Source organism: Clupea harengus, chromosome 20 (assembly GCF_900700415.2).
Source record: "Clupea harengus chromosome 20, Ch_v2.0.2, whole genome shotgun sequence".
NCBI classification, from domain to species: Eukaryota; Metazoa; Chordata; class Actinopteri; order Clupeiformes; family Clupeidae; genus Clupea; species Clupea harengus.
In genome coordinates, this window is record NC_045171.1 from 26,633,658 (window position 1) to 26,657,391 (window position 23,734).

The 23,734-nt window shown below is 39.4% G+C and overlaps 1 protein-coding gene across 3 annotated transcripts; it reads right to left on the reverse strand.

The window, feature by feature from the left end:
- Positions 1 to 40: 40 nt before the first annotated feature.
- LOC116225154 (complement factor H-like) lies at positions 41 to 17,903 on the reverse strand. Of its 3 annotated transcripts, none has more exons than XM_031586979.2 (10): positions 17,546 to 17,899; positions 17,089 to 17,280; positions 16,897 to 17,005; positions 16,686 to 16,756; positions 16,029 to 16,226; positions 13,312 to 13,371; positions 11,230 to 11,286; positions 5,813 to 5,846; positions 4,269 to 4,339; positions 41 to 98 (listed from the first exon to the last, which is right to left on the reverse strand). In XM_031586979.2, the coding sequence occupies exons 1-10, from the start codon at positions 17,616 to 17,618 to the stop codon at positions 79 to 81; spliced, it is 885 nt and encodes a 294-aa protein (XP_031442839.1). In that variant the 5' UTR covers positions 17,619 to 17,899; the 3' UTR covers positions 41 to 78. The 3 variants fall into 3 exon arrangements, with proteins under 3 accessions (XP_031442839.1, XP_031442838.1, XP_031442840.1); XM_031586978.2 differs by lacking the exon at positions 41 to 98 and adding an exon at positions 3,745 to 4,182 and having other exon boundaries at positions 17,546 to 17,897; XM_031586980.2 differs by lacking the exons at positions 41 to 98; positions 11,230 to 11,286 and adding an exon at positions 3,745 to 4,182 and having other exon boundaries at positions 17,546 to 17,903.
- Between the last annotated feature and the right edge of the window lie 5,831 nt (positions 17,904 to 23,734).

Genomic DNA, 23,734 nt, shown 5'->3' on the forward strand with positions numbered 1-23,734 from the left:
TATTTTAAAAAGACATCTCCTCTAATCCTGCCATCCCTTTACTTACATACCAGTGAGCTCAAGGTGCCGCTTCCGCTCCTAGTGTTCCATGCAAGTATCTTAAAATAAAGAAAATAATGACTTTCAGGGGGGTTGAATACATTTGCGCGCGGCTGTAAATATTGACATGCTCCATATACAGTATGTTGCCTTTGTGCTTGATTAGATAGATTTCGATTTTGGTTCATATTTGGATTGGAGTTGCTGCTGATTTGTGGGCATCTTCATGATGCATATCCCCTGTTCCACCACGTCCCAACTGTGCTCTGGATTGGATTGAGATCTGGGGGGTATTCGTCGTACGTGGTTTAGTGACAAACCTGGATAAGTTAACTCAGAGTAAGTGGTAAACCTCCTAATAAAATAACCCCCATTGGTTCATTCTCCTAGCAAAACAACGTCAGAGATCTCTTCTATTAGGAGGTTTACCACTTACTCTGAGTTAACAAATCCAGGTTTGTCACTAAACCACGTACCATGAATACCCCCCCTGGTTCACATTCTAGTGAACTGATGGTATGAGCTTTGTGACATGGCGTGTTATGCTGCTGAGAGTAGCCATGGTCAGCAGTTATACTCAGCTAGGCTGTGGCATAGAAATACATTTGAAGATGATACCAAAACTAGATGCCTGATCAAAAAGTGGCAAATTGTTGCATAATTGTTGCAAAATGTTGCGACAGTTGAACAGGTTTACCTGGGCCCCGTTCGTCGTAAGGGCTGAAACTAAGTTAATCAATTGTCCTATTAGCCCGATAACATTAGCGAGCTAATTGAGGACAGGATATATCGGCTCGTCAAAGGCTGGTCCGCATCCAAATCATGTGGTTAATTTCAACCAGGCTAAACTTATCAGGGCAATTGCGCGTGCACATCCTACTTCAAAAGGCAGTAAAGGTTGATCACCAAAATATGATTTTCTGACGGTAAAATGGCTTCTAAACTCAAAGAAAGTGTCTTTTTTTTTTTCTCCGCTGGCGAGCAGGAGATGATCATGAACGCTTATGAAGAATACAAGACCATAATCATGGCAAAATCCAACACCGCCACCGCTGTGAGAGCAAGACAAGAAGCGGTGTATGAGGCTGTCTATGCGGTGATATCTATTTATGAATAGGTGACGACAAGTGTGATCTGGTACAGTGGGTCGCGCTGTTGGTTAGTAACTGCAAGGTTGCTAGTTTGATTCCCCTCACCTCCTACCTCGGTGTAGTTTTACATTTCCTTGTAAGTCGCTTTGAATAAAAGCGTCTGTTAAATGACTAAATGTATTAATAACAAATGCAATAAATTGAAGCCGTGAAAATAAATTGTGTGTATTTCTCTCTATTCTTATCATGAGTCCACCTTAATCATTTTCTACAATAATGATATGCTATGGCGTACTAATAACACTGTCATATAATTATGAGTGCTTTGTTCTCCGCATCGCCGACACTACAAAAATGTACCACTCGCAAAAAAGCGCAAGACAGTCAATGTTCGACTGTGGAGTTTGCAATAAATGACTCGAGAAGGTCTTGTAAATTAAACCCTATGCAGATTGTACTGGGTGGTGGTGTTATGTCATGGGTTGCTGGGTGGTGGTGTTGTGTCATGGGTTGCTGGGTGGTGGTGTTGTCATGGGTTGCTGGGTGGTGGTGTTATGTCATGGGTTGCTGGGTGTTGGTGTTATGTCATGGGTTGCTGGGTGTTGGTGTTATGTCATGGGTTGCTGGGTACTGGTGTTTTGATTCCATAAAACATTTCCCATAATCTCAAGATCTATGTTGTCATAACCCAAATATGGTTTATGTTATAAACACCTCATTTGACCTCATTTCTGGTTAAGTCACTAATTGTGTCTGCCCATGTGGGTCATATCAAGGTAATATTCCACCAAACTGTGCATGAACATACAGTTCCATACACTTTACCACAGACTAGACATGAATGTATGTGGACTACTACAATCAGCAATTCTGTAAAACACAGTCCACGGAGTTCCACTTTCACCTTTTAGCTTAATGGCCTCGGGTTGATGCACTCTGCCTGTCTCTCTCTCTCTTTAACTCTCTCTATCTTATGTTCTGATCACCTCTCTCTCTCTCTCTTTAACTCTCTCTATCCTTATGTTCTGATCTCTCTCTCTCTCTCTTTAACTCTCTCTATCTTTAACTCTCTCTCTCTTTAACTATGTCTATCCTTATGTTCTGATCACCTCTCTCTCTCTATCTCTCTTTAACTCTCTCTATCTTTAACTCTCTCTATCCTGATCACCTCTCTCTCTCTCTATCTTTAACTCTGTCTATCCTTATGTTCTGATCACCTCTCTCTCTCTCTATCTTTAACTCTGTCTATCCTTATGTTCTGATCACCTCTCTCTCTCTCTCTTTAACTCTCTCTATCTTTAACTCTCTCTCTCTTTAACTATGTCTATCCTTATGTTCTGATCACCTCTCTCTCTCTATCTCTCTTTAACTCTCTCTATCTTTAACTCTCTCTATCCTGATCACCTCTCTCTCTCTCTATCTTTAACTCTGTCTATCCTTATGTCCTGATCACCTCTCTCTCTCTATCTTTAACTCTCTCTATCCTTATGTCCTGATCACCTCTCTCTCTCTCTCTCTCTCTTTAACTCTCTCTATCTTTAACTCTCTCTATCCTGATCACCTCTCTCTCTCTCTATCTTTAACTCTCTCTATCCTTATGTTCTGATCACCTCTCTCTCTCTCTCTCTCTCTTTAACTCTCTCTATCTTTAACTCTCTCTATCCTGATCACCTCTCTCTCTCTCTATCTTTAACTCTGTCTATCCTTATGTCCTGATCACCTCTCTCTCTCTCTATCTTTAACTCTCTCTCTCTTTAACTGTCTATCCTTATGTTCTGATCACCTCTCTCTCTCTCTCTCTCTCTTTAACTCTCTCTATCTTTAACTCTCTCTATCCTGATCACCTCTCTCTCTCTCTTTAACTCTGTCTATCCTTATGTTCTGATCACCTCTCTCTCTCTCTCTTTAACTCTCTCTCTCTTTAACTCTCTCTATCTTTAACTCTCTCTCTCTTTAACTGTCTATCCTTATGTTCTGATCACCTCTCTCTCTCTCTCTCTCTCTTAACTCTCTCTATCTTTAACTCTCTCTATCCTGATCACCTCTCTCTCTCTCTATCTTTAACTCTGTCTATCCTTATGTCCTGATCACCTCTCTCTCTCTCTATCTTTAACTCTCTCTATCCTTATGTCCTGATCACCTCTCTCTCTCTCTCTCTATCTTTAACTCTGTCTATCCTTATGTCCTGATCACCTTCCCAGTTGCACACTCCATACTGTCTCTCTTTATCTCTCCATCTTTTAATCCAGCAGTCTTTACACAGCCTCCTTCTTCTCTTCTCCTGTCTCGCTCTCTCTTCATGCGTTGAATTGAAGTGCTATGCCTCATCTCTCTCTCTCTCTTCATGCATTGAAATGCGTTAAATGTTATAATCTTTTATATTCATTTAAAATGTCTATGCTTTGCATGCGTTGGTATTTCCTTCAGGATATGCAAATCTAATGTACTCGTATTTACATCGACACATATCTTTCCCTTTGTCTGTAACAATAATAATGTTTTTGGCACTCTGAGATTCTTTTGTATAGCAGCCTCCTTCCCCCAGAACAGGCAAACAACAGATAGACAAAAGATTTTACAGCAAAGATGCAATATGATTAAAAGAGCATACTCATTTAAAATCTTAATACAAATAATTTTATTTTTCAAAAGTGTATAAATTCATTTGAAAAGCAACTGATTGTTCGCTGCTACGCTCTCGTCAGTCAGAATGATGGATGATTATAACTTGGCCCACATTTTCAGACAACATCAAAATGATCTGTCCATAAGAAACAACACACTCATTTAGGGCAATATACATTTAGGGCATAAAAAAATAATGTATAAATGTTAGGATTTCATATAATAATATTGTATAGCAGCCTCCTCCCCACAAGAACAGGCAAACAACAGATCGACCAAAGAGTTTACAGCAAAGATGCAATATGATTAAAAGAGCATACTCATTTAAAATCTTAATACAATTCTACTATTCGCTGCTACAGCCTCGTCAGTCAGAATGATGGATGATTGTAACTTGGCCCACATTTTCAGACAACATCAAAATGATCTGTCCATAAGAAACAGAACACACACATTTAGGGCAATATACATTTAGGGCAATGTATAAATGTTAATATAATATAATAATAGTACCTTGGAAGTTATCAGACTTTCTTTTTGTGAGCTTTCCCATCTTGTTGCTCCCCTCTTGTGTGTCGTAAGATCTGTGCAGCATTACATTATAAAACAGTGACATTAGGAATCTTTAGCATTCACTATTCACGTGTGCAGGTCCAGAACATGTTTTACATAAACATTTTCTTTTGTAATTTAAGCCCATCACAGCCAACATTTATTTATTGACCCTTAAGAACACTAAGGAGCAGAAACAATACTGCCTCAATAGGCTATTGGCCTAAGCAATAGTGGCCAGTGTAGGCCTACTTTGTACTGAACTTTTCCATTGAATCTTTAAATAGTATAATTAAAGTGCATGTAAAAAAAAATCTTTCTGTGGCATTTAGTCAGTGCTTATGTGGCTTTCAGTGGTTCTCTAATGTACTTTCAGAAGATAACTCAAGTGTTAAAACTTTCTTCTCAATATGTGTCCATATGTTCACGCAATAATGATGAGAAAAACATTTTCTTTATACGGCCATATATTAAAATAAGAAAAGTTGGCCATTACACATAGACATATATACATAGACGCTCCATTGACCGCTTCAGCCCGTTGCTGCGACGTGCTAACGTCGCCCCCATATTGGTGAGGTGAAGACTGACCTATAAACAGACGCAAGATAAAAAGCACTATAGCGTTTACATTTCTAAACCGATTTCCCTGAGTCGTTTTTATATTCAAGGGTTTATGATCTTCGTGGAGTACATGTTACTTAGAATCTCGATAGTAAGGCTATAATCGCCATAGACATACATACATGTACATACATGCATCTATGATAATCGCTGCTAGACGCTGCTAGACGCTCACTGTTCTTGTGCTCCCACAGCTCATTCACTTTAACATACTGAAAAGAAATCTAAACTTTCGAAATATCTCTGCATCTTTATCTACTAATATTTGACCATCATTGAGAAAAATGGAACAGAATCTGCAAATAAATGGCTACACTAGACACTTTACAGTCCATATTTTTCAGTATATTGAATCTTTCCCAACAGTCGAGGATTACTCAACAAGTAGGCATGACAGTGCTTGCAGGTTATGTGCTTAGAAATTGTACTGGGTATCGTATTATACGGCTCTTCCAAATGTTCAAAAAAGTTCTGTTTATTTGAATGGGCCACCCCAACATTCGCAGGTCTGTAATTTCTTTATTTTCACTGCTGCGAAAAAGTAATGACTGCTGTCGTTGGCAACGGGTTTTGTGCTTCTAATTCACATCTTTCATATCATCATTCCACAAGTAGTCCGGTCATTTAACGTAACTAAGCGGAAATCACAAAACGTCAACAAAATCGTTAAAGAGGTATTTTGGAGGAATGTTTTAAATCGTTTTGGCGAGTAACCGTATAATTAGCGGGATGATGTATAGTTCGGAGGTCATTATCTAAAAATAAATCGAAGACAACGAAGACAAAGCCTTACTCTTAGTTGTGAAGTGTATACATACTGACCCTTCTTGTGTGTAATGTGTTTTTGATAGTGAGTTGAAGTGAATGTTCAGTGCACTCACCCTCTGTTGCCTGCACAATGACATATTAACAGTGCTGAAAAATAAACAGATAATTAATGTTTGTTCAGTTGGAAGTGTTGTATAAACAACAACAATAATGAGCCAAAATGTACATTCAAAAGACAAATGCATATCAATAATCAACCTTCAGATTTGGGAGTTTCACCGATGAATTAAAAATATACAGTACAAACATATTAGAGCCTGATAAATTGGTTGGCTGATATTATCAGCCCATATAAGGTTATTGCAGAACTATCAGTATCAGCATTTGTAAAAGGCTTTTTTATACTTCTGCAACTGCGTTACTGCATGGTCACACAGTTGCATCGAGGGACTCTTTATGGTTCTCCCACCGTTGTGGGTGTAGTAAATTACGTTAAAGGGGATTGGTGAGGTGTCTGAGCCAGCTATCTAATGTTAGCATGCTACTACCCACAAGGTAAACAGCGAAGAAAACTTGTTTGTTTTACTTTTTTTGCTTTTTTTAAAGTTACAGAGAAATAGACACTGTGCAATGTAAAAAACCTGTTTTAGTAACAAAAACATACGTCTGAGGGGATTCGCGAGGTGTCTGAGCCAGCTTTCTAATGTTAGCATGCTACTGCCCACAAGGTAAAGATGGGTTTATACCAATCACAGCCTTGCGGGCTGCGTGCGGCTTGCGTAGCTTTGTCGGATAGTTAAAAAAATTGGGCAACGCACGCAAGCACGCAAGGAGGGGATACGTAACTACGCAAGGGGCTCTTGCGTGGCTTGCGTGCCTGCGTAAAAGCCGACCATAAATTGGGCTTAAGACAGGTCCTGTATTACCAGTGTTGTCATTACGTAGTTTGTCCACTAGAGAGCACAGGCAGGTTTCAATGTGTCAACGTTTGGCAATGTGTCTTTCAACGATCTCAGCTGACTGATGCGCAGTACAATGATCCGTGTCTTCATGATAGTGTGATAATTTTCACATTAAGTAAATTACTTAAATCATAATAGATATCTTCCATCATTTGTCAGCCTAAAAAAGCCTGAAAACATTGGCACGTATACACTAAAATATCACACTGGATATTTTTTCTGGCTACGCATTTAGAGAAATTCTAATCGATTATCCCCCATTAGCAGCATTCTTATTAGCCGGGGCAGTACAAATGCATATGAAAAGTAATGGAAGTAGTGCTAAACAATGTTCACGATACAATTTTTTTCGATTAGATAGATACATTTCATGAAATACCGACGTGGTTCTTAAAGGTTGTTGTGAACAGAAAGTTAAATTGTTACTACTTCTGTAAGATCCAGAGCAGAGATGGTTAAAGCTAGCTGTCTTTGAACATTGTTTAGCACTAATTCGATTACTTTTCATATGCATTTGTACTGCTCGGCTAATAAGAAACATCACAAAGTATCTCAAAACAACCGCCGCAGTGATATTTAATTGCTGCATTACAAGTTGAGAAGGCACGTAGCAAGTCCCCACCTCTAGTTAGCAGTAGCACCTAGCTATTAAGATTCTATATCATTCACGTGAAAGAGCAAAACAGCTGATCGTAACGTCATCCATTGCGTCATCCGGAGCTTCTGGCAGGCCGGAACTTTCTGTCCATGACAGAGCCACCGGACGAGACGATCGTTGTACAAGACAAGTTTGTTTACTGGCAAATGATAATAGCAATACAGCTTTCAATGCAGTGATACATCAAAAGCTGGAGAAGGCGCGTTCTGTCAGCTTCAGGAAATGTTCTATCTTTTATTGGCCCAGTAGTGATGTCACTTAGTGGTATGTGGCCTTCAGCCGATGTCTTGGTCGTCTGTCCACCCTGCACTGTGCTTTCTTGCCTTTTTAGGACTTTGTCCGTTTAACAGAACCTCTGTATTTTACTTTCTATTATATTTTCTTGCGACTTAGGTGGTTTCCACATTTCAACTGTCTAACTGCCTTTGACCCAGTGCATTGATCTGCTGACTGTGTGTGTGTGTGTGTGTGTGTGAATGTGCATTGATCTGCTGACTGTCTGGTACATTTCTATCTGACAGTTGCTTTTCATCATTGCATCTAACACTGCTTGGTATTTTCCATTTGACAGTTTTTATATGTAGCCTTTTTAATTTTATCTTACACCTCCAAGTCATGTTAACTGCCACATGTCCCGCAGGACATGGAGGTAGAGTAGCGACAATTTTCCAGGCCAATTTAGGTATTTCCCCAAGACCGGAATTTAAATTCAAATAATTTGAAGTTCTCCTACTTACACACCTAATCTGGAAAACCACCCATTCGGTCACTCTTGTGACACTTTATAGACCACCTGGCCCCTACACTGAATTTGTATCCGAATTCTCTGACTTCCTACCCACCTTGGTTATGAACTCTGATAAAATCATGATAGTGGGAGATTTTAATATCCACATATATCCACGAAATAATAGCCTTACAGCCGCATTCCAATCACTATTAGACTCTTGGGTTTCCCCAACATGTAAACACACCAACTCATTGGCACACATCATTGACCTTGTATTAACATATGGCTACCTCAAAATACTGCCCTTTTAGATCATCACCTAATTACATTCAACATGAGATTAGAACTGTGCGCAACATCGGAATGAACCCACTTCTACAGCCGTTGTTTATATGACAAGACTACAACAGAATTCATGTCAAAACTACCAGCTGCACCTGCCTCAGCTCTTACTCCGGGCACTGAAGGTGGCATAAGCACATCCCCACCTCATATCGACCTACTTAACAGATGGTGTCACAAGTGTGCTTCTCTAAACCCTTGACACTGTTGCACTACTGAAAAAGAGAAGAAGAAAACAGAAAAGACTTGCCCCATGGCACACTGACCACACTCATTAAGCACAAATTACTCTGAAACTAAACACAAATGGTACTCCACCAAACTTGAGGTATTTAACCTGGCATGGAAAGATAGCTATAAAAAGATATAGAATACCTCTTTCTGATGTGAAATCAGCTTACTATTCTTCATTGATTGAAAACAATAAAAACAACCCAATTTTAACAATAAGAGAAATAATTCAGTCTCCTCCCCCTCCATGACCCTATAGCCCCTCCAGGATGCACTATGGCTACCTCTGTAACACCCCCACAACCTGGTGCACTCCTAGAATCACCATGACTACCTCTGTAACACCCCCACAACCTGGTGCACTCCTAGAATCACCATGACTACCTCTATAACATCCCACAACCTGGTGCACTCCTAGAATCACCATGACTACCTCTGTAACACCCCCACAACCTGGTGCACTCCTAGAATCACCATGACTACCTCTATAACATCCCACAACCCTGGTGCACTCCTAGAATCACCATGACTACCTCTATAACATCCCACAACCTGGTGCACTCCTAGAATCACCATGACTACCTCTATAACATCCCACAACCTGGTGCACTCCTAGAATCCTTCAGACCCATTGACCTCCCTGAGCACAATTCCATGATCTCCTCATGTAAATTACCAATGTGCCTACTAGACCCTATCCCTGCAAAACTACTTAAACACTCACTACCCTTATGAGACACTACTTAAAGTAATGAACAATTCACTAATTTCAGGATCTGTTCCACAATCATTCAAAATAGCAGTGATCAAACAATCTCTCAAAAACACATAACCTTGATCCTGATAACCTGGCTAACTATAGGCCTATATCCAACCTCCCTTTACAGTCAAAAATACTTCGAAAAGTAATAGGAAAGCAACTACCTCCCTTTCTACATGAAAACAACATCTGAAGGAATCAGAATTGAAGGGTCAGAGTTCATAATGATAAACCATAGTCAATAATTCAATACATCTTATATCTAGTTAAAACTGTTATTTGGACTTAGGTTAGAATGTAAGCATTTATGGTTAGAGAAGAGACGTTATCCTGAGGGAGGATGTGAAAATGTCATGAAAGTGTCAGCAAATGGCTCAGAGACTTGTGTCTCCAAGACCTCATGAAATATAGAGGGTGACACCCCTTGTTCTCAGAGAGCATTTAACTGCAATCCTTCAATGGATAATCAGATGAGTCTTAGGTGAAGCTTTGAGTGAGTGGAACTCAGGCTCTGTCTCACAATGGTGGCCACCATTGTTCAAGATTAAACCTGATGATCATATCTAAGACTGGGTCTCCAAATATACGGTATAAAATGAATACTATCACATCCAGACCTCTAACCTGGCTTTACAGCCCATCACAGCACTGAAACAGCCGTAGTCAAAGTCCTGAATGACCTAATAATCGCATATAATCATGGGTGCATTTCAATACTGGTTCTTCTAGACCTCAGAGTTCTGCTTTCAACACTATAGATCATCATATTTTGCTACAGACTTGAACATCATGTTGACATCAATGGCTGTGCCCTATCCTGGTTAAGGTCTTACCTTTCTGATCGTTTGCAGTTTGTTCATGTCCATAATAAGCCATCAAATCAAACCCGAGTAAGTTATGGTGTTCCCCAAGGCTCTGTGCTTGGACCATTGCTCTTCTCCTTGTACATGCTACCATTAGGAGGCATGGCAATAACTTCCATTCCATGAAACCTGATTAAATTGTACAACTACCCATGAAAGAAGCTTGCCTGCAAGATGTAGAAACCCTTGGCCCACATGCACCCATCACCACCGTACTGCCGTACACTTATTCTACCCCATATTGTATGCTAATATTTATATGCAATATATATATAATTGCCACCACCAACATGTTTTTCGGTTCCTACTCTACTCTCTGTTCCTTGTAACAGTAACCCTATGAGCACACTGTATACCCACTAAGCTGTAACAGTAACCCTATGAGCACACTGTATACCCACTAAGCTGTTTTTGTATGCATCATGTACTCACACTGATTTCATACATGGTCTCTCTGGAATCCAATTGATGGAAATCCATCATAGTGACAAAGAACTTTAATCCCTCTATAATGAATGTAGTTATACAACAGTGTTAACTTTTTGTATGCGAGATAAGTGTTTAACATTTTGAAAAATGAATGAAAGCAAAGAAATGTTCTGTTGTGCTAAAAAAAGTGACATGGAAGATGAGTTGAATGACTGTTTTGTTAAGTTTGTTTAAGCAATAAAACATTTTTTAAGCAACTCCCTTAGTTCAGACACAAATCCCAACAACAGGATAAACGTCTTCTCAGTAACACCATCTAGTACCATGCATCAGCTATCATAAATTGATATTCAATGAGCTAGGGGGTCACAACAGCATGAGTAGAGGAACGACATGCAGAAAATGAACAAGAAAGATATGTGTGGACCCTTGTTTTATAAATGTGTTTTGCCATAGAGGAAAACATGTAAAGAAAATATTACTTTTCAATTATGTTATCATACAATTATGATTTTAATTAAACATTCAAACTTATAATAACTTGTAATAACTTACATGAGACAATGAAAAATACAGCCAGTACAGGGACAGCTATGGCGGCTCCTTTTGACACTGAGGAGGAGAAAATTAATCAGCGTACACACTATTTATAGCGGGCACAATCATCATTGACTGAAGAAAAATATCAATTCAACGTAGAGCAATCTCAAAGTTTTTAGTGAGTTCCGGTTCACATAAGGAAATCTGCCAATACATTAGACAGTAATCTATGGATTCCACATGAGTGTGGCTATATAGGTTTGTGCACATAATTGGATAGAAATAAGCCTTTTTTGACTGGATCTTTTATTTAATTTCATGAAACACGAGACCAAGACATGTTATTTTCATATTTTTGTTTATATTTCGTTCGAAACCACTTTATGTGAATGTTATGTCAATCTAACCTTGGTTGAGAATAGACGCAGAGGAGCAGAAATAAAAAACTCATTAGCCAATGGGGATACACCCTTGAAAAAGAAATGCCCATTTGTAGTTCTGACACAATCATCTTGTGTGGTCTAAATCTCATCTTGACAGTCAATGTTCTGTGCAGCAAGCCCAAGTTTTGTTTTTGGCCTGACACAGAACACCAGCAAACAAGAGCCAATCGGAAGTATTTGTCCATAGATGCTGGTCTGGTGTTTAGTCAATCTAAGTATTGATCATATATGCTGTGTGTGTTTGTCAATCTAAGTATTGATCATATATGCTGTCTGTGTTTGTCAATCTAAGTATTGATCATATATGCTGTCTGTGTTTGTCCTAGACGTTTTGTTGTGTTAGATGTTAAGCTTTTCTATAGAAGTTACCTAATTAGCGTTAGATATCTTGCAATCTATAACGACTGCTAGCTGCATAGCCTAGTGTACAATTGTGTGTGTGAGTGTGAACTGAACGAGCACACACGCAAAGGGATGCATGTGCCGGAGAGACATTTTGCAGACTTAAAATGCTGCAAAGTAAACACATCTTTGCAGTGGCGGCTCCTGAAAAAATTCTCAGGGGGGCAATTTTTTTGATAATAATTAAGACGACCAATTCAGTAGGTACATTAAGCAAGACAGTTGTTCTTTGTGTTGGGATGGTGAGGGGTGTTAACAGCCCCCTTCTACATATGCAGTAGCCCTCCCATTGATACCGTTTGATACTACAATGACAGGGTCATAGTTCATAGGGTCATAGTTCATAGGGTCATAGTTCATGTTTTGCACATATTCAAATCTAAAGTATGATTATTTGATTGGGATTTTAGAGAAGAGGGAGGGACACTTAACAGTGAAGTCCAATCGTAAACCTATCCCCTGGCAACCTAGTACCATAAATGATCTTTTGACATGCTTACAGTGGAAATCAACCTAGTACCATAAATGATCTTTTGACATGCTTACAGAGGAAATCAACCTAGTATCATAAATGATCTTCTGACATGCTTACAGTGGAAATCAACCTAGTACCATAAATGATCTTTTGACATGCTTACAGAGGAAATCAACCTAGTACCATAAATGATCTTCTGACATGCTTACAGTGGAAATCAACCTAGTACCATAAATGATCTTCTGACATGCTTACAGTGGAAATCAACCTAGTACCATAAATGATCTTTTGACATGCTTACAGAGGAAATCAACCTAGTCCCATAAATGATCTTTTGACATGCTTACAGAGGAAATCGCAAGAATGAGTGTGTTCGCGAAGGGCAAGGAGGAGAGGGGACTTCTCCCCTTTTATTCACTGCATTGCTATCAGAGTATTAATATTTATCTCAGAATTGTTTAATGTCTACGTGAAGCATTTAACATCATCCGCAAGTGGTTGTGATCATGAACCCAAGACTGCCTTTCAATGATGAGCTAATTTGGGGAAAATAAACTTCAGTCTATGCAGCAAAACATTTTTTTTCTGGTTGCTATGGTTGTCTAGTTGCTATGCTAGCTAAGGAAACGTCTGATAAATAACCTTAAACAGTTTAAATGGCAGAGCTAATTTAGCATGAAATGAGGAAGGCCTAATAATAACAGGGACAGATGATCACCACGGCACTGATCACCAAATTAATCCAACCACAATTAACTGAGTAAACAGTAAACATACCAGAGACTGATGACTCAATTGGTTCTTTCTTGGGGGTCTTGCTTGGTCTCTGTGCTGTAACTATGGAGGAAAATAGGTACATTAATCTTTTATATTAATGTATTCATAATTGTTTTTAATATACACACAAACACACACATATATTCTGCCAAGGAAAATGAGAGAAATTTCCAAAAGAAAAATGTGCCAAGCTTGTTGGATCATTCTAAAGAAGATTTGAGGCTGCCATTGCTGCTAAAGGTTCTTTAATCCAAGCACTAAGTTAACAGTCTAAATACTTATGTCAATGGCATAATTCAGTCTTTGATTTTTAGTAAATTAACAAAACACTCCAAAAACCTGTTCTTGTTTTGTCATTGTGGAGTATTGGGTGTAGATTGATGAGAAAAAAAATGAATTTTGCACAACAAAACAAAATGTGGAAAAGGGTCTAAAAAAAACAGTATATGTTTGTTTGTGTTTGTGTGTGTGTGTGTGTTTGTGCACGTGCATATGTGTGTGTGTAATAAAAAAAAAAAAAACATTACTTGTGTGAGGATTTCTTGTTACACTGTGAGTATTTAAAGGACATTTACATTTAGTCATTTAGCAGACGCTTTTATCCAAAGCGACTTACAAGGATGTATACACATTTTACATTGATGGCACACTGCACATCAGGAGCAATTAGGGGCAACCTTCTGATTACTAACCGACTTCTCTACCTCCTGTACCACTGTCGCCCCACTGAGTATACATTCAATTCAATAAAATTTCAATTCAATTTTCAATTCAATTTTATTTATATAGCGCCATAACAATACAATTGTTATATATATATATATGAGCAGTATGATTCCACTGAGTATATATATGAGCAGTATGATTCCACTGAGTTTATATATGAGCAGTATGATTTTTGCAACACATCCTATATAACTCCGTCCTTGCTTATGTCGCAGGAATGCATCATTTTGACCCAGTAACAGAAGACACAGAAAAGGTGAAAATCAATTTTAGAAGCCATTCTTTTTGTGCAATGATGAAATATTACTTTTTTCTATGATGTCTCAATAAACCTTTAGTTTGTTTACTAAGGAGATTAAAGCAGAATACCTAGACCTAACAGTTTCGAGTTGTCCCTCAAAAGTAGTAGTAAGTAGTAGGAAATATTCCCCAGTGAAATGGGAAAACCCCAGTCTGCCTTGAAAGAGTTGTGAGTCATAATCATTACTCATATTTATCTTATATTCATATGTCTCATATAGCTTGAAGTAATTGAATCCAAAATGAATGTGCTCGATTTTAAGACTGGCAGGAATGTGTCCTCTGATCTTTTTTCTGTTAAGTCTGTTTAGTGTCTGCCTACAAGGACGTGGAGTCATTGTTTTCTTTTACATCTTCGCAAAGATGTAAATGTCTGCCATGCTTTTATGTCTTTGTAAAGATATGTCTGTCTCCTGGTACTGGAAATTAAGATGCTTAAGATTCTGACTTGAGGATTCTTAAACCTTTTGTCTGAGGGACATCATTTCCTGTTTGACAGTCTTGCAGTCTAGCCTCGGACCGGTGCTAACCGCTTCTGAATTTAAGTATCTTAGTGACTGCGCTCATTACAACAGCATTACATCGACTCTGAGAATACTTCCCTACCTGAATTCTCAATCTATTCTCTGTCATTCACTCATTCCCCACTAGGAGGAGCTAGGCTTTATCGTAGGCTTCATCCACAGCTGGCTTACATTCCGGAGGAAGCATGGAAGCAGAAAGATGGCATCCACCCCTCCCAGGAGGGGGCCTGTCTGTTTTCTAGAAATCACCTAGCCCATTGCTGAGAATAGAAAAATAACACTAGGAGGGAGAGTTACAACCCTATACTAACCTCTGCTTTCACAGTAGAGTTATTGATCAAAACTATATCTGCACAAAGCGTTTCCAGTACAAACCTAAAGTTGGGTCTGATTAACATACAGTCCTTAACTTCAAAGGATGCACTTGTAAATTAGTTGATAAGACAACCATATTGAAATACTTTTTCTAACTGAAACCTGGCTAAAACCAGACGAATAACCAGCCTTAAACCAGCCGAATAACCAGCCTTAAACCAGCCGAATAACCAGCCTTAAACCAGACGAATAACCAGCCTTAAACTGTCTACCCTCCAAGTCATGTCATGCCACATGCCCTGCCGTGCAGAATGTGGTGGTGGACGAGCAAAGTTCCCGTACTTCATCTTACATACCCAAACTGGAAAACCACCCATTCGGTCACTCTTGTGACACTATATAGACCACCTGGCCCCTACACTGAATTTGTATCCGAATTCTCTGACTTCCTACCCACCTTGGTCATATTCTCTGATACAATCCGAGATCTAATTTAAATTGTTCAGGCCATTCTCTTAAATTTCAAAATGTGCCTTAGGGCCAGCCGAGGCTTAATCCGGCACTGCGTATAAAGGTATACATACGATATGAACAGTGTACTCTAATTCATTCATTTATCTGATAAATATTAAAATATTTTACACAATGTAGGTTAACACTAAGCTCTACAGCTTAATCATTTCAATAAGCAATTCATTCAAAAATGCAAAAAAAACTAAATGTACCCAAAAGTCAAGTCTGGTCCAAACGGCTGACTTCAGCAGTCTATTCATATCGCACTCCACCCATGTGCCTTCGTACAACGTGTGATAAAGCAGAGGCTTATATCTCTGTGAAACAGATGCCACTCACCTTCACACTTAGGCAGCTCAGTGTAGCCATTCTCAGTGCATTTGATGGTATCATTTCCAGTGAGATGGTAGTCGTCACTACAGCTATACTGAATGGAGTCACCGAACTGAATGTGTTCTTTGTCAAGAGGAGCTTTGATGATCCGTCCATTTTCAAGAGCAGGTAAAGTGTCAAGCTGAGCCGCGCCACACATTATCTCTGCAGCAATGGGAAAGAATGTAAAGCTGAGTGTAAGCTGGAGCATTTTCTATTATGTTGGAAGGTTAATTAAATTAGAAGTTATATCTAAGTTGGGAATTTATAAATAACATTTAGTCCATCTAGGACTTCTCTGTTTAGTTAAGTTATTGGAAATTCATCAATGTGATTGGATGTTGACATGTTATGTTTTGGAGGATCAGGAAGTGACGTTTGAGTGTGGAAAGTGAGAGAGTGAGAAGTGATCCATTAAACTGTTCAAGAGCATCCTTGTCTCCCTCCAGTTCGTCTATCTAATAAGTGAGGATTTCACCTAAACGAACCCAACACAAAAGGTTACATGAGTGCTAAACATTGGGTGGATGGAGTCATTGGGTGGGACTTTATTTCAATAAGAGAGATCAGACTAAGTTCATGTAGGCTACAGGCTTAGGGTAAACATAATTAGTGTGATTATACCTTTACATGCTGACTTCCCTTTCCAGCCGTGGTTTAGACACTGCCAGTGGCCTGATCCCACGAGCTGGAAACTGATAGGAACAAACAAACGAATGAATAGTAGAATATGTGATGTGAAATGTCGAACAAAATCTAATATTGAATGTAGTAGGCCTAGGCTAAACACTGTGACTCCAGTAGAAGTCAATTCGATAATAATCATATCGCTTACCCGGGCTCACAAATCGCTCTTATTCGATCCCTAAAATATGTACCATTCTCTCCATTCTGATACTCAAATGTTAAATGTGGGATCACTTTGGGGGGTCCACAATTTTTCCCTGAAAATATAAACATGTCAGAAATAGATGGAGGTAGCCTAAATTACACTTAAAGAACTATTTTTGAGTGTGAACTAGCCTACTTGTACACCTCAGCTCCACTTTGGTCCAGCTGCCGCTGTCACAGGTGATGGTGTTATTTCCTTCCTCCGGAACATATCCGTTGTCACACTCCAGTTTAACTACGGACCCATCGGGGAATTCGTTCTGTACAACAGCCTCATCTGACAAAATAACGTTGTTGTCAAGCTCAGTTGGAGCTGTGGGGCATTCCGCTGCTCGAAAAGAAAAACAGTTTGGTTCAAATACCCTAACTCAACATCTAGTAATTAACACTGACTGGTGAAGGCTAGAACATTAGTTTGTTAACAACTTCAGCAATTTGACCAAGCAAATAGAGTTAACATTGAGCCCAAACACAAGTCGAAACGCACAGAGAAGCCTACATATGTCCTTACATTAAACATTCTAGTAACCTTTAGGTTCGGACAGACCCGTTAATTAATCCTCACTCTCTGTCATTAATCAGTGAAACATTACCTTTAACTGTGCAAAGAAAGAAAGGTGCCAGTGTCATCAGTGACTGTAGCATGCTTCGTTTCGCCCTGACCATTTTTAAATGTCCCACGCCCTGTTTTAAATTCTGATTCTAGTTTTTCGCATAATGGCCGTGCTACTTCAAGATTTATCCGCGTTACAGATTATTGAGCTAATATATTCAAACATTTTATACGTAACTATCCCATCTGCCTTCTACCAGTTGACTTTATACTGATCCTCTTTCGCACACATATGACGTAGGCTGAAAGCTTCGTCCCGTTTTTATGCAGTGTTCGAAACAACTTGGAGTCAGAACTTGTTTTTCCCCACTTGCAATTATCCAGTTCCGACGTTAATGTCAAACGTGAACACAGAAAACGACCCCGTCGTGTCTCACCGATAGTCTTTTCTTTTCCCGTGCGTTTGTCATCATCATCTTTTTACTATGTTTATCTTTTTGGCATAGTGCCTCCTCCTACATCCTCCAATGCAGGTAAGTAGGCCATTGGTACAGTCAAGCTCTCTATTTTGGCAAATTGGTCGCGATGTTGGTAATGATGATAATTATGCCTTCTCAATGAAGTCGAGATTGATAGATTTTCTCCGAGTTTCGAAGTCAGTGCCCAGACTTAAAGTGGTGTGCCGAGTTGTCTCGCACGCGCACTTTAGGTTGCACCCTGTGGCATGCACCGTTTGTCAAATGGCGTCACATTGACTAAACCATGAAACTATGTGCATGTCTTGCGGGCCCCACCTCTCAGATATGTCTAATCTGTTTGGCCTAGGCTACTTAATTCCTAGGGCGGCAGAAGTAGCCTTAACTTTAAGGGTGACGAATGTTTCTAAAATAATTTCCAAAAATGTTGTCACTTGTAGCTTGTTACAACAAAACTTTGGGGAGGACCAGCACAATTGTAACAGGTCTCTGTTCTAACTCATTTTTAAGACGATAGACTTAAAAGCTGTGAAATTCGGATACGAAGGAGTCATACTTAAATACTTTCAGAAAGTTAAGCTAGAATTACACAATAACAGAGGGGGTTGTCAGGAATTTAACAATTAACATGTGCCATGTTACAACCTTGTAACCAAGGTAACAGCACTGCAGTCTGGACTGGACATATCTCAAGACAAAACACCGCTGGCTCAAATGAAGACCATCTGCATGGCTATTCAATCTAACAATCAGTCAAAGTGTATGATTGTTAAAGCTAGTTTATTGTAAGAACCCACCAGCGACTAGGCTATCACACATGATAGTGTGACGCTAGCCCATAATAAACATGTTATTTCCATGTTTATTTTGATCATATCGACTTGGACAAATCGGTCAGGATAATTTAGACATTGCTTATTTCTTATTCAGCCTACCTGCTGCTATGTTGTGTTGTATTTTCCATCGCGGCACACCATACACTTTAATCAGGATAGGTTCACGCATATGCGTCAAATTCAGTTAATGTTGCCATAGACATGGGTGTTACAATTGACCTGCACCGCATTAGACACTTTTCTGTTTCGTTTCTTAGCATTTGCTGTGATAACACAACACAAATGTCACTCATGGTAACCTGAAGCTGTGGGATAGTAGATGAGAATTGTACGTGGTTTAAATCCACAAGAGCAACCTTCACGATGTAAACTGAGAGAGTCAAAATGACGGTCAACATGATTGATAAATTCATATTCAGATCATTCATATTTGGATGCGAGTCCGCCAGTCATTAACGAAAAACAAATCCAAACAGGACGAACAGTACCCAGATGCTTGCCAAAACGATGAGAGACGTCACACCAAAATATCTCTTTTTAATAGACTGTTACAGTTTCATGGCTTCCAGTGAGAAAAAAAATGCTCTTCATGCAAATAGAACTTTAGAAGTTTCAGATATTGCACAGCAATATATTACTTCCTGACTTCAAATTACAATGGGTGCGTTTGTAAACTGCCATAAGCCGTAAGCAATATAGTACGCTGGTCAGTATAATGCAGTGGAGGTGAACCTTGGGATGGCCTATTCAATTTAGCATTCTATGGAGTCAATAAGACCATACCAATTATTTTACCATATGATTGTATTACATTTTAAAATAATTTCCTCTGGGGTTCCTAATGACCCCAGCTAAGGACTCCTTCATTATATTGTTACATTTTATTATTCTTATTATTCAGGTTTTCTTGACTTATCTCCACCCACAGTTTCATGATATTCTACCGTTCTAGAATACACAGATCCGCCCTACTTGTGCACTTGGCTTGTGTGCAGCTTTTTGATAGGCCCTCTCATTATTTTTTAATTCAATTCAATTCAATTTGATTTATATAGCGCCATAACAATACAGAGCCTGAAACCCCCCTGAATTGCCTTTTTAAATCACATATTTCCCCATTGAAAATGAATGAGGGGGATGTAATATGTCTCTACTGGAATGCTGAGGAACTGCATTTTGTTAGATTCAAAGGACTTGGGGTGCCCCAGAGTGGTGGAAAGTGGACGTCTTTTCAAGAAAACATAAAATAGGCCTACAGGGAAGTCGCAAGACAACCAGCTTAATCCGTAACTGCTAAACTAAGTTAGCCATTTGGTTATGTTTACAGTTACAGCACAAGCCAGAAATTAAATTTCATTCTTATGCGACTGTCATTTGGGATTGTAATTGAACAGACCATATAAGTCACATTGCAACCAACTTGTAAACATGTGGAGTAGCCTCGAGCTGACTTGATGACTTCCTAGCACACACAACATGCTACGATAGAAAGAGAGAAGGAGGGATGAGGAGGCATTGTCCATAGTGTAGTGTCTCTTCTGTTTCCTCAATGTCCCAGCATCACTCCTTGCTCGGTCGGTGTCTCCACACGGCAAACCCCACAGCAAAACCGAGCCTTCTGCATGAATGTTCTGTGGAGCATCCTCAGTGGCGATTCTAGAAAATTTTACATTGGGTGGCAAGTTGAAATTCAAGGGTGGCATATCACACACACATGCCTGGTGTCTATATGTATATGTATGTATATATATTAAACTTTATTACAGGCTCAAGGCCCACATGGAAGATGCACAATACATATAATCAATATATACATAAATACATATAAATATACAATGAAAGAAGGGCTAAAAAAGGCACTCATGCCAGTGTTCCCAGATCTTAAATCTGTACTTGACAGAGCTGCGGCCAGGGTCTGTCATCAGATCAATTATAAAATTTGTAGCCGACTCATAAACTTAAAAGTAAGGTTCCTCAGCAAGGCCATAAAGGTGGTTAGACCCATATTACAGAACAGCTGACTGGCTCTAGTACTCCTGGGTTTCTTCAGGAGTATCCTAAGACAGTCATTATAGGCTACTTTCAATTTACGCAAGCTCTCCTTCTTGTAATTCACCCAGAGTGGAGCTGTATAGAGACGGGTGCAGTAGGCTCTAAACAAATACATTTTAACATCATATGTACAGTGGTGGAATTTTCTAACCAACATGTTAGCTTGGACATAGAGCGATCTCCTCTGTCTGAACATGTCGGCATCATCCTCCAACGTGTCTGTGATAATGTGCCCTAAGTATTTGGTACTATTGGACCCCCCCAGAGCTTGCCCAGAAAGATGAAAGAATATGAAAGATGAAAAATATTTATTTATACAAATCCAGATAGTGAAAACAGACAAACTTCTAAATGGCCGATTGAATTTATAATGGCTTGTTCTGTATGTATTAGGTTATCACATACAAAATCATTTATGCCAAACGATTGAAAAAAAACCGCTATAACATTTTCTGTCAGTCCACCTTACTGTACTAAAGACGTTGGTTAGCTAAGCTAACAGTGGTAACTTTAAGGCTAGCTAGCACAAGCAAGCTGTATAGCGAGCTAGCTACTGTAAATAAACGATTGAAATTACAACGGAACTGTCTATCACATATGACCACCCATCACATTTTCTTGATTCACGATTCACTTCTTTCATCACTGCAAGTCTACAGTAGGCTTGTCTCCAGTTTGTTTTTGGCTTCTCAAATGCCTTCAAACCGTTTCTTTCTTCACTGGAATTGAGCGGGAGATGGGCAACCACGGTGACAAGAGAGCAAAGCGGATTTTACAGGGGAGGGGGAACTTAAAGATTTTAGAACAAGTTACCAAAGAGATCAACAGCTTAAGTAGCAAAAATATAATACCATTCAATAAATGTATAGTATATTATAGGAGACATTTCTGACAATCTTGGTGGCAAGTGGGGTGGCAGGCAATTTGTTTAGGGTGGCAGCTGCCACCCCTTGCCACCCCGGTGGTTTCGCCACTGAGCATCCTCAGTTCTAGTCAGGTAGAATACACAACTTAACATCATGGGTGTGACTGGGGTCTAGTTCTCCAGTTCTAGTCAGGTAGAATACACAACTTAACATCATGGGTGTGACAGGGGTGTAGTTCTCCAGTTCTAGTCAGGTAGAATACACAACTTAACATCATGGGTGTGACAGGGGTGTAGTTCTCCAGTTCTAGTCAGGTAGAATACACAACTTAACATCATGGGTGTGACTGGGGTCTAGTTCTCCAGTTCTAGTCAGGTAGAATACACAACTTAACCTCATGGGTGTGACTGGGGTCTAGTTGGAAGTGTAATGTTAGGAAGGGGGACAGTATGGGGTCTACCTAGGAGTGAAGGTGTGAAAGGTGTGAAGGTCTGCAGACAGGAAAGGTCTGTCTGATCATTTGAATGTTAATGAAGCCTCAATGTGTGAGGACTTTGGTGCTAGTTTACTTAATGTGAATATGATACATTCTTGTGGGGGTAGGATTCACATGAGTTGAAAGTATATGAAAAACACCAACATTCAAGATCAAATCAATTATTTGCAGAGTGATCTAAAGAAGGGTTTGTGCTGTATGTCCTGAAAGCCAGCACATTACTTATGTGGCTAATGCATTCCATTTCACATGGCCGTAGTGTCAAACTGGTTTGGAGTGTCAGGCTAAGTGAAGCAGTTATGTAGTTCCCAAAAGCATTAATTAACTCTGTGAAGCTAACAAGTTTTCTATTACGTCTGATTGACTGATATTGTTATGTCAACTATTAAATCACTCAGCAAAGAACTAAGGCAGAGAAATGTGCATTTCTCGAATTCCCCTTGACATTTTCAAAACAGTAAGTGCATTTCTCAAAACAATTGGCACAAACAGCACAATGTAGGCCTGCAAAACCCTGTAACTTGCTTCAAATCCTTTGTTTATGTCTCAAAAGCAATTATTTATGTCAACAAACATGTCAATGCCATCAGAATGAGAAGTACTTGTGTCACTATTTATGAACAACACAAAAAAAAGAAATATTTAGTCATGTTGTTAATGTAATAGTGAACCCTGGAAGCTTTCACTAACAATGATTGGTCATAATAACTCCAACTAACTGAATATTCTGTTGTATAAGTTGAATGTTAATCATGGCACTACACAACACAACAACAAACGTTTCCAAGTAAGAAAGTAGTAGAAGGATGTAGAAAATAACCTGGAAGAAACTGCACAGTTCCCTCAATTACAACCTGCTGAGAAAAAAATGGGAAAATATTCTTGCATGCTAAACATTCTTTATGAACTAAGTCAGTGGTTCTCAAAGTGGGGGGCGCGCCCCCCTGGGGGGGCGCGAACACTCTCCAGGGGGGGCGCGATGTCACAGACGGAGAAAAAAAAAACTACCGCCGACCTGTCACTGGTTAGTGAAAGCTCCCTCAGTGGCGAAAAGCAAGGGGCTGGATTGACCCAAACAAATCAAATACGGTTTTGCTCCTGATCCACCAATCAAAACGGAGTTTTATCATTTGAACGCGAGTTGCACCTAAGTTTCCGAGTATAAAAAAAAACCGCAGGCATTGGTAAGCGCTCACCCTGAGACGACACTCTGCAGAGTTTGTTCAATTTCTCTTGTTTCCTGTATCATTCAGATATTCATTGCTTTACAAACAGTCTTTTTAAAGACTCACTCTTTCCTTAGTAATACCTTACTGCGCTTGCAGTAGGTCTATTCGTAGCCTATTCTAAGGAGTAATTTGCTCCACAGTCTTTTGAAAAAGCTCGTAGCCCCGAGAGCTAGCCTAGCTAGCTACCTTCTTCCAACTGCAGCTAGCCCTTTTTCTCCTTAACACCTACCTTTACATTTTTGTATCATCCACCGTGTTGCAACAAATAAAACAC

Bases quoted from the DNA above. Each gene is read 5' to 3' on its own strand.
- LOC116225154 (XM_031586979.2), bottom strand. From the start codon at position 17,618: ATGGTCAGGGCGAAACGAAGCATGCTACAGTCACTGATGACACTGGCA. The intron at 17,281-17,545 runs GTAATGTTTCAC...CTTTTCGAGCAG, and splicing joins CTTTCTTTGCACAGTTAAAG to CGGAATGCCCCACAGCTCCA. The intron at 5,847-11,229 runs GTAAGTTATTAC...TTTATTTTTCAG, and splicing joins TGTATTTTTCATTGTCTCAT to CACTGTTAATATGTCATTGT.